The sequence below is a fragment of the Populus nigra genome, chromosome 5, assembly GCF_951802175.1.
Source record: "Populus nigra chromosome 5, ddPopNigr1.1, whole genome shotgun sequence".
NCBI classification, from domain to species: domain Eukaryota; kingdom Viridiplantae; phylum Streptophyta; class Magnoliopsida; order Malpighiales; family Salicaceae; genus Populus; species Populus nigra.
Window position 1 is genome coordinate 15,316,393 of NC_084856.1, and position 11,523 is coordinate 15,327,915.

An 11,523-nucleotide genomic window follows, 5' to 3' on the forward strand; every position below is an offset into this window, starting at 1 on the left:
TGAATAAGGTATTGATCCCCGGCCACAACCACGTCATGCTGCTAAAAACCCGAGTTATGCTAAAGAATTAAATCCTTCAAAATATTTACTGGCCAGTGATATGGATAATTACTAATCTTAGATTGTTGTTCATAAATAATCATCATTTCTATCGAGGGTAGTTGTTTTTTTCTTTTCCTTTTTTCATTAATATGTGGTAGCATTAATCTCAGGGGCTAGGACACGTTCAGTTTAAATTAGCCATACAAGGTTGGACCAATCACGTTGTACCAAATGAAAGCCAATGAAACATTGTTTGAATAATCGGCAGAACAAAAGGAATGTTGTTGATTGTGATTGTCACTCTTGATTGAGGAGAGAAATATAAAAAAATGGAACACATGCTGTCTGGGTTTTGGTCGGGGGAGTGTCATCTACAAGCTCATGGGGCCATCGAATAGCCTCCATGTTAAAGCTTTTAAGAAGATGAGCAATGGATCGCAATTAGTATAACGGTTGACCAAAACAAGCTCCTTTTTTGTAGAACAATGATGTTGATGATGGCACGCAACAAAATAACCCCATTTTTTTATGTGCTTTTTTTCATGCAAAGATAAGATAGAAAAACCTCAAAAGGTGAATAAAGAACGAAACAACCTTCCATGCCTCCCTTTCCTGTGCTCTCCCTATAGAATTGCTACCATGAAAATGTGAAATCTCTCTCTCATGCGTACAAACACAAACATATATACAAGCATTATTAGGAAATCGAAAACTAATTTAGAAAAAACATATATATAGTGTGAAAAGCATTTAATTATGAGATGTTATGGGCGTGTGTGTTTACATGACTCGATATAAAGCATGATAATTGACCAATATTTGATTTCAGTGCGAAGCAAAACTACTATTCATCTTGGAAAGTAGGATTGAAAACAGAATTATTAGGAATTGAAAACAATGCTTAAATAGAATGTGGAAGGGGGCCGGATTAGTTCTAAGATGCTACATTGACATGGCTAAGACAACTGACCTTCAATGTGAAGCTGTTGCTAATTTTGTAAAGTTTGATTTGAATATTGGCAGGAGAAACTCCATTATCATCATGAATTCATGATCCGCACTCAACTAAGAAAAAAGGAGTATGAATTGAGCTAAAAAACAAATCAAGCCGCGCCTGCCCATGATCTGACCACACCCAAATCTAAACTTGGTTATAATATCATTCTTAGAGGGAAATTGAGCTAAACTTGGAATATATGGATGAAATTGCTTTCTAATCAGGGTTTTTGCAGTGTTTTTCTAAAGTCTGCAAGCAGCAGAATCTCTCATGGCAGCTTCTTTTCTCATGCGTTGTTTAGAATCTTTGGCTTCACCGAAATAATGTTATTTTTAATGACGCTGCCCCTAACCTTCAAATTTGTTTCTCCATAGTGCGCCAAAGTATTACTTTATGGTTGAGGCTTGATTCCAACTCATTAGAGCTTAATATAGAGAATGTTTAGTTGGGAGGAGTTGGTTTCTTATGATTTGTTTGTTTTTTTTTTTGTTGCTCCCCCATGTTTCATGCAACAGTTTTTATGCTTTCCTTTCCTCTACTTGTTTATCTAATGTAAGTTAGGCTATTATCTTTGTAGCTTTTTTTCTTAATAAAATTCAGACTATTACCAAAAAAAAGAGGGAGATTGAGCACCTGACTTGACATGTGTGTGTGTGTGTGTGTGTGTGTGTGTGTGGAGAGAGAGAGGGGGGGCAATTATTTTTGAATTTGCATTAAGTTCTTAATTTTATTAAAATAGAAATCATTTTTTAAAACACCTAAAAATTAAGAGAATAAAAACCCTGGTTGTAAAAAACGATCTTTTATTTTATTATACACTCAAAACTTTGAACTGTAGAGAAGAAGAGAGTGATCAAAGAGAAAGATTGAACTGGAGTCAAAATACACATAACTAATACTCTAAGGTGAGTTTTCTTCTATTATTATTTTTTAATTGAGATTTTGCATGCATCTTAGAATAATTATGAAAAAATTAGGGATTAGAATTTTTTACAATCTAGGGTGTAATTTGAATGCTTTAATCTAATATTCATAGAAGGAGTTATGATTAAAAATATTGAAGGGTGCATAGGTAGCCTAATAATAGCTCTTCGGGTAATTATCATATTCATTGTAATTTATATACATGAATGAAAATGTAATTAAGTATATATATTAACCTAATAAATGGATTATGATTTATATATTTATAATCAATAATATATAGGACAATATATATGAAATTAATTTTGTGTAAGAGCCAAATGTGGTGTATAGTTTTTGAATAGGTGAAGAATTAAAAAGGAGCACATGCATTGATATTGATTAAAGTAAAACCATAATTTACTGGTGTGAAGGAGTTGTTGGGGGAAAACGATATAGTTTGTTAGCTACTAATTTGGTCTTCATCATCTGGTGATTGCTGAGTTGACTGATTTACTACGGTGGTTGATCTTTGAAGTGTTATGATTCATGGTGGGGATCGGGAGGGGCCACTACTATTTGTGGTAAAGATCGGGTTAGTCCTTCTTGTTGATTAAGCTTGTCGTCTTTTTTTTTGTGGTTGTTCGGCAGTGGATGGACGTGGTGGTTGGTGAAAGAGGGCTATAAGCCTACAATTATGGGTGATGGTGGCTAGGCGTGTTTTTAAACTTAGTTTAATGATTGATCCGGTATCGGGTCAACCTTAATTTTTTAAAAAAAATCAAAATAACATCGTTTTGATAAAAAATAAAAAAAAATAGTCAACGAGTCTTATCGGGTCAACAGGATTACCGGATCAGCCGAGTTTTTAACTACCTTTATTTTTTCACAAACCCAACCTGATTCCAGCCTCAGTTTAGCCGAGTCCTGAGTTAACCCACCAAGCCAGATTTTAAAACTATGTTATCTAGGTTAGAGGTTGTGGCTATGGCTATTGTTTTGTTGAGAAGGAATGGGGTTCTCAACTTAGTGGCAAATTTGAGCAGTGGACTTTGTTTTAGGTCACATTATTGTTCATCTTGAAGTATTGTTTTTTTTAGGTCATGGTTGATGAAAGCTCCCATAAATTTTAGGGTTTATAAATGTGTTGAATTTCAGGAATTTAAACAAGCTCTTTCATAGAATGTTTAATTTTAGAAACAACTAAAAAGCTTTTACTCTGATATTAAATTTTAAGGGTGAGAAAAAAAAATGATAAATCGATTAAACTAAGAAAACCGAAAAAAATATCCGAAAAAACTGAACTAAAAAAAACTGAATTAACCAATTAAAAAATCACAAAAAAATTCCGGTTCAGTTCGATTTCGATTTCGATTTTCAAAGTCTGAAATTGATTGAACCGAGCCAAACCAAACCGGTTCAACCAGACTAGCACTTAAAAAAAAACAACTACAAATAGGATGCTTTTTCTAACCCTAAACCTAAAGCTTAAACTTTGCTCTCTGCATTCCCTAAACACAAAAGTAGCCGCACCTCCCCCTCTTCTCTCTGCATCTTTCCCCTCCCTTTCTCTTTCCATCTCTCCCCTTAGATTGGAGAATGAGACTGAGTTGGTGCAACTGAGTTGGATCTGTCACCATTGAGAGTGAGTTTAGTGTTTTTTTCTTTACGAGTGTGTGGTGGTGGTTCTAAAACGAACTGGAGGGAAGATTGGATAGGGAAAAAAGAGGATTTTTTAAACTAGCATGTAACAGTTTGGCCCTTCCTCTTTGATTTGTTTCCTCTTGTTCAAATAATAATGTTTTGATGGTTTTACATTTTAATAACATATATCTTTTGATATTTTCTTTGTTTTTTTTCCTCCAATCAAATGACTTCTATTCTTTCCTTTTGTTTTGTGTATCTTTTTGCAAAGTTTAATTTTTGGGCAAAGATCTAACAAAAAAAAATCGGGGTTGAATTTCTGGATATCATACATGCCCAACCAGTTTAAAAAAGAGTCATACTTGTTGAGAAAGAGAAAATTTCTCAAAAAATAAGCATAGAAAGCACATATCTATGAAATTAGAAATAAAACGAAAATAGAATCCTTAAAAAAATATGATCAATTAAAAAACCCAGAAATAATTTTCAGTTTGAATTGGTTTGGAAGAGAAAAAACCGAACTGAACTGAACCGAACAAACATGGTCAATTCGAACCGATTTTCGGTTCGGTTCGGTTCAAAAACTTGAAAAAAAATAATTTCGGTTTGATTACTTATTTTGGTCCAAAACCGAATCGAACCGAAAATGCTCACCCCTACTAAAGTTAGTGTAAGACAGAAAGATTTAAAATAAGTAAAAAAAAATATGAAGAAATAGAAGAAGTGGAGTTGAAGAAGAAATGAAAAAAGCTTAGGAAAAGAGAAATACTTGGAGGGGGGGAATTTGTAACTTTTTATCACTTTATAAAAAACAATTATAACATCAAGAATTATATATAAATAATAAACCTATAAAACCAACTATTAAGCTTTCAGTCAACTAAATAAGATTCTCCAACTATATAACATAAATCAAGCCTCAATAATAAAATTCAATAAAAATATAATAATATGGGCTTGAAGATGCTTAGTCTCCCATTCATAGAGTGATCGACTAGATTATCTCTTATTATTTTTGTCTATACACACGTGTGATCTATTGTCTAAATCTAGTATCCCCACCATACTCTCTTGTATTTTATTAGCTTTGACTAATTTTCTTCTCAAAACTTTTAAGATTTAATTTTAACTTTTCAGTTTCTTACTATATAAACGATATAAAAATTTTATAATCTTTTAATATGGGATTAAAATTTTTTTGGATTTGAAAAGGTATGTCAATCAATGGTTTTAATTTTGAGATGGAAGTCTCATTCATTCATTCACAATTAATTTTAGACATGTTAATCTTTCATGTTAAAATATTTATATTGAAAAATAATTTCCCACAAAGTTTTATCTCAAATTGTAAATGAACTCCATATTTAATTTAATTTGGCTTTAGATGTCGCTGTTATTTTTTGAAACCAAATTTCTAACATGATGCATCCAGGTTAATAATTTTTTTATGATATTATTCTTAAGATTTGAATTTAAGAAGTAAAAAAATAACAAGCCTTCTAAACCAGTATACCTATTTCTTGAAGTTCATATAATCTAATAAGACATGAGAAACGACAAGTTGCCAAATAAATTACGTTAATTAAGAATATATATGATTAGTCGTGCTTTCTTCTCCGCTTGAAGCACGGATGTTGAGCATAAAAAATGCAGAGCTTTTGAGATCATTCTTGGATCATAAACTCAAAAAAGGGGCATGATTAAGAGATCATCAACCAATTGATGATTTTGATGTTTTGAACTTCATGTGCTAATCTGAGCTTGTTCTTGGAAGCCCGAAACAAAACCGAGCCACCCAGATCATATTGAAAGGCTCAACGTAGACAAGCAAAGCCACTTGGGTTGATCCAAGCCCTTTAACACATCACGTCATCTGTGTCCTGTGGGTCAAGGAAGCTTGCTGCTGAAGGATAGCGTTTCCTTTGAGGTGGTTCGTGAGCCAAAACAGGCGCCACTTGTAGAGCCTATATATGCTCTTGCGGCCCTTCTACGGAGCCTTCAGAAATCAAGGCATTGTCTCTGTGCAAATTGTCCCAAACTTCATGTATTTGAAAACGATATCTAGCCTAGTTTGGAATCACATAAACGGCACCTTAGTCTGATTGTTTTAGAGCACCATATATATATATATTTTGAAGGATAGGCTAAAGATAACCATATAGGTGGTGGTCTAGTAGTAAAAGTTTGGAATCAAGAAATTTGTTTCCTTTATAGTCTCAGATTCGAGCCCTATAGTTGTTTATATAATGGCCACCGGAGACTTACATAGTCGTTAATTTCAGAGTCCATGAGATTAGTAGAGGTGCCCGCAAACTAGTCCGGACACTCACGTTAAAAAAAAATAAAAAAAAGGATAGGCTGAAGACTATAGGACATAGTTATTAAACCCGATCCGGGGGTTGACCCGGTCAAGGGGCCGGGTTCCGGGTTTCATGGGTCAACTCGGGTCAACCCGGATTAACCCGGAAAAATTAAAAAAAAATTAAAGTTTTAATATTTCATATGAAAAAATCCATGTAAATATAGATTATACATATTATGAAGTTTAAAAGAATATTTTAAAAAGTTTTTTATTCCACATTGAAAAAACATAACTTTTTTCTTGAAAACATAGAGTATAATGAATTTCAAATCCCACATTGAAAAAACATAACTTTTTCCTTGGAAACATAGAGTATATATACTAATGGGTTTCAAATCCCACATTGAAAAAACATAACTTTTTTCATGGGAACATAGAGTATATATATGAAAGGGTTTCAAATCCCACATTGAAAAGATAATATATTATCCTTTTAAGTTGAAGTATTTAAACCAAAAGGTTTTTTATCCCACATTGAAAAAACATGGTTTTTTTCATGGAGACATAATGTATATATATGAAAGGGCTTCAAATCCCACATTGAAAAAACATGGTTTTTTACATGGGAACATGGAGTATATATATGAAAGGGTTTCAAATCCCACATTGAAAAGATATTATGTTATCTTTTTAAGTTGAAGTACTTAAATCAAAAGGTTTTTTTATCCCACATTGAAAAAACATGGTTTTTTTCATGGAGACATAATGTATATATATATGAAAGGGTTTCAAATCCCACATTGAAAAAACATGGTTTTTTACATGGGAACATGGAGTATATATATGAAAGGGCTTCAAATCTCACATTGAAAAGATACTTTGTTATCTTTTTAAGTTGAAGTACTTAAACCAAAAGGTTTTTTATCCCACATTGAAAAAACATGGTTTTTTTCATGAGAACATAGTGTATATATATGAAAGGGCTTCAAATCCCACATTGAAAAGATATTATGCTATCCTTTTAAGTTGAAGTATTTAAACCAAAAGGTTTTTTTATCCCACATTGAAAAAATATTGTTTTTTTCATGGGAACATAGTGTATATATACTAATAGGTTTCAAATCCCACATTTTAAAAAAAAAAAAACCAGGTCTCGTCCGGGTTTGCCCGGGTCGCCCGGGTCCCGGGTTGACCCGCCGGGTTGCCCGGGTTTGGCCGGGCTGTTGCCACAGCCGGTCTTTTATTAAACCCGGACCGGTCCAGCCACCGGGTCGACCGGGTCCCGGGTCGACCCGCCGGGCCGGGCCGGGTTTAATAACTATGCTATAGGATGTCTAACAACATAATTAACGTAGACAATAGAAAGGGTCACTGAATAGCCTATATCATGGAAAGCTAATTAAGGTCTAGCTTGTAACCCAACAACCAAATTGCTATTTCAAGATTTGTATGGGAAATTCATGACCCACTGGAGAAATAAAGACCTTGTGTTTGCTCATGGATATCGTAGGAGCTCAAAGCACCTGAGCTATAAATACTGCTTTTGTTCTCGTTGCCCAGCCCCCTTTTCAAGTTATGTCACTTTGGAGATCATCACTAACCTATTTGGGATATGATTCAAAACATGAAAATTTATTTTTATTTTTTAAAATTATTTTAATATATTAATATCAAAAAATTATTAAATATATATACATATATATATATATATTATTTTAATATATTTTTAAATAAAAAACAGTCGCCGTACATCACTGAAATACACTTGGACATAAATCCAAGTAGTCTCTCACCCGCATTTCGAACCGTCTAGTTCTCGGTTGCAAAGAAAATGTGATTGAAAGGGGAAAAAAACAGTATCCACGAACACACAGAATTCAGAAAAAGCAAGAACGCAAAACTGAGTTCCATTAACCTCTAAACTCGCAAGATTATACAAAGCATAGACCACTTGTGCCCCAAAAAGCGTTTCACAAGATAGACACCCCAACATAAACTAGAAAACACAGTTAATCCCATATTCACACAAACCCAACGTAGAACATCAGAAACTAACTACTGTGCCGTTCTGCTAGTAAAAAATTTATACATCTAAGCAGTAGCAGTAACTTTCTTTGCCCTTTTGGCAGCAGGAGATTTGATAGACTTGGGCTGTTTAGGTTTAGCAGCAGCTGATTTCTTGGCCTTCTTCGCCCCAACAACTTTCTTTGCACCAGCATCAGCTTTATTCACAGACCTGGTCTTTCTCATGCTAGGTTTAACCTCTTTAGTCTTCTTCACTGCACTGCTTCCCTTGGAGACTTTCCCTGTAGTGCTCTTCTCCTTCTTTCCTGCCTCTGACAGCTTGTAAGATGCCCTGATCTTGATTAACTTTCCTCTCGCTGCAGAGTTCTTCAATTGAAGACCTAGAATTTTCTTGAAATTTGCTGGGAGTACTGCTTTGTGCTTCTCTTCCATGTACTTGGCTATTGCATATGGACTGGACCCACTTTTCTCATTCAAAGCCAATATAGCCTCCTTGATCATCTACAATAATACAATCCACAAATTAAATCAAACATCAATAAAAATAAAGATGATAATAATAATAATAATAGCAGGGCATGCTCGTAGAACAAAAAAAAATCAAGAAACCAAAAAAGGAAGAGCATGAAAATACATAGAAAGACCTGAAAATAAGGAGGATGAGCAACAGCTTTTGGTTTAGGTTGTCTAGGCTTCTTTTCTCTAGGAGTCCTTGGCTTCTTTTCTTTCAAAGGCTTCTCGTCCACCTTGGGCTCTTCTGTAGCAGGGGGCTGCTCAACCACGGGAGCTTCAGTTTCAGCTTCTTTGCTGGTTGTCATGGTGATCAAGCAAGGTAGAACAAGCGCAGAATATTATTGGACAGAGATACCGGATGCTGCTGATATGGTTTTCTTATGTCATGTCCGAACGACATTTGTTGGCATTTATAGGGAGAACACAAGAGGAGAGAGCGGGTTCTTATTGGCCATTTCGAGTTCTGGAGATTGGTGATGTGTGCAATGATAGATCTAGAACGTACACGTGGAGAGGGATCTAATGGCTGTTTATATTCCCTTTTGCTAGCGAATAAATGGAAGGAGGGCATGGATTGTTGTGGATAGGGAACAGGCGTGGCACTTGGTTCTTGGTTTTGTTCTGGGGGGATGATAAAGAAAAGGTGTGTTTTTTGGATGGATTTGGGATCAAATTTCTCCTGGCATAGATGGTTTCTTGCTGTGGATGTTTTTATGAGATTGAAGATGGGAAAGTCTAGATCACAATGTTGTTTAAAAGGGATAAATTGGTTGGCATTTGGGTGTGATTTGAAGCCATTGAAGAAAAACAGTGTTTGTTTTGTTACTTTCTATTTATTGTTCAGTATTTAAGAATTGGGATGTGGGATCCTAATCCTATGGGTATGCCTTTGTGGATTGCGGCGGGTAGATTACGCTTATTAGTAGATATGTCAGAATTAAAATTCATTACTTACAATTTCACATTAACACCCCTTTCAATGCATGCAGCTTATTTTTTAATCCCTTCCAAGCAAACGGAAGAAACTAAACTTCTCCAATGCTTTACATTTCATTAAATCTATCTCACCATTTTGTTTTCACGGTGAAAAAATATTTTTGAAAAAACTTTATTTTTATTATTTCAAATTAATTTTTTTATATATTTTATGATAATATTAAAAATAAATTTTAAAATAAAAAAATATTGTTTCAAAATATTTTCAAATAAAAAATATTTTAAAAAACAATCATCAAAGATGTTCTTAGCAGATGTAAACCCAAAATTATTAACTTAGCCCAATTAACAAGAAATTATTATATACTAGTGTGCAAGTGAGCCCCTATTAATAATCTCTCCCAACTTAACTGAAAAGTTTTGAATTCCTGAATCAGTTTATACCTCACCCTCAATAAACAGAAACGAAAAACACATAATCAATTATCAGAAAAAAGGACATCAGAACATTAAACTACATGTAAGAGACAGCTGATATCACACGACAAACAAAATTCAGGACAAAACTACAATGGCAACAATTATAATCTCTGCCTTTTTCTATCAGCTGTACGACTAAGATTCATTTAAGGCAAGCATACCAGATATTCATACGGACACTTGATCCTTTCGCCACTTCTTGCTGAAACAGCTCAATTACAGGTGAGCTTCCCCCCCCCCCCCCCCCCATGCATTCCCTAACTTCAAAGCATGGGGAAAGGCAGGGTTTCATAGTTAAATGTTACCCTCTTGTCCTTGAATGATTTCGCTTCTGATTAATCTGTCGGAGCTTGTTTAGTAGTAAATGATGTGTGCCATTACCTTGGATATGCTCGTTAACTTATTTTACATTTGAGGTCTTGTCGCTTCATTCGCGAATACAAGTGAGAAGGCGGGCATGGTAACCTGCTGGAATAACTTTCTTTTGTTGTTTGTGTGATTTTCAAGTCATTGATTAAAGACAGGAAAGCCTGGAGGGCCATTGATATCTCCAATCTTTAGACCGCAACAAAATTTAAAATTGGTTTTTTAAAATATTTTTTTGATTTAAAAATATACCAAAATAATATTTTTTTTATTTTTTAAAAATTTATTTTAACATAAACACATCAAAATGATTTAACAACACTAAAAAATAAATTATTTAAAAGCTAAAATAATCCGGCAATGCCAAACACCACCTTTACCGTGGGTCAAAAGACCGTTGACTCTGCATCATATGATTGAAAGTTGAGACATGTTAGCATAGCGATTAATTGCAGTTCACACATCAAATCACTTAAATTTCATCACCAACCTATTGGATGGTTGCTGTTTTAATGGCTGATCTGCATGGGTATCAATCCCTAGTGATTCAAAGGGTCTTGCTCGTTTTGTTCACATGTAACCAATATGACAAAACCCTCTGAATCACAATACACTAGGCAACAAAAAGAACCCACAACATTTTCCGGCCAAGGTGAGGGAAATCCACCTCTGGCCTGGAGCACACAGCCAGCTCTTGAAATGGTGCAGAAACAAAAAATACCTGGAGCACATAGCTGACTCTTGAAGCTGTAGGGGAAACCCAGCCTCTGACCTTTTTGAAGCACAATGATGCACGAGTAACTAGATGCAATACGAAGCATCCAAATTAAACAGCCATTATGAGGAACAGATTCTATCAACTAGCAGAAAACCATATTAAGAAAGTATCAGTAGCTTAGCTCAAATTACAAATTGAAGTTCATCACAATGATAATATCGGAATCCTCAAGCTCTAATATGTCACAAATGAGAGAAAAGCTGATCAACTTGAAATTGAAGTAGAGAACTCGGGAAATATACAGGGAAGAAAAAAGGGGTGGGCGCGCTGAGACAAACAAGGCACACAACTGTATGGATATCTGAACTTCAGCAGCAAAACTTCAACACCCTAATGGACCCAAAAACCACTTTGGCAAGCGCCTAAGCAATATTCTAAGATGCTCCATAGTAAATATTATTATTAACACTATATGGAAAACCTTACTGCTACTAGAACAGCATGCCAGAATCAATGGAAGGTTACGATTATGACATGAGGTCAAAACGAGATCCAAGATGCACTGTAGATCTAAAGATGTATCATGAGGTCAAAACA

At 34.6% G+C, this 11,523-nt stretch overlaps 1 protein-coding gene across 1 annotated transcript; it reads right to left on the minus strand.

Annotated features, from left to right (window-relative positions):
* Positions 1-7,764: 7,764 nt before the first annotated feature.
* LOC133693422 (histone H1) lies at positions 7,765-8,819 on the minus strand. Its single transcript, XM_062114633.1, has 2 exons — positions 8,558-8,819; positions 7,765-8,414 (listed from the first exon to the last, which is right to left on the minus strand). Exons 1-2 carry the CDS (start codon positions 8,729-8,731, stop codon positions 7,980-7,982), a joined length of 609 nt encoding a protein of 202 aa, XP_061970617.1. The 5' UTR covers positions 8,732-8,819; the 3' UTR covers positions 7,765-7,979.
* Between the last annotated feature and the right edge of the window lie 2,704 nt (positions 8,820-11,523).

Excerpts from the sequence above, each read along its gene's own strand:
- LOC133693422 (XM_062114633.1), bottom strand. The coding sequence starts at position 8,731 with ATGACAACCAGCAAAGAAGCTGAAACTGAAGCTCCCGTGGTTGAGCAG. Across the intron at positions 8,415-8,557 it reads CTCATCCTCCTTATTTTCAG|ATGATCAAGGAGGCTATATT; the intron begins GTCTTTCTATGT and ends GTATTATTGTAG.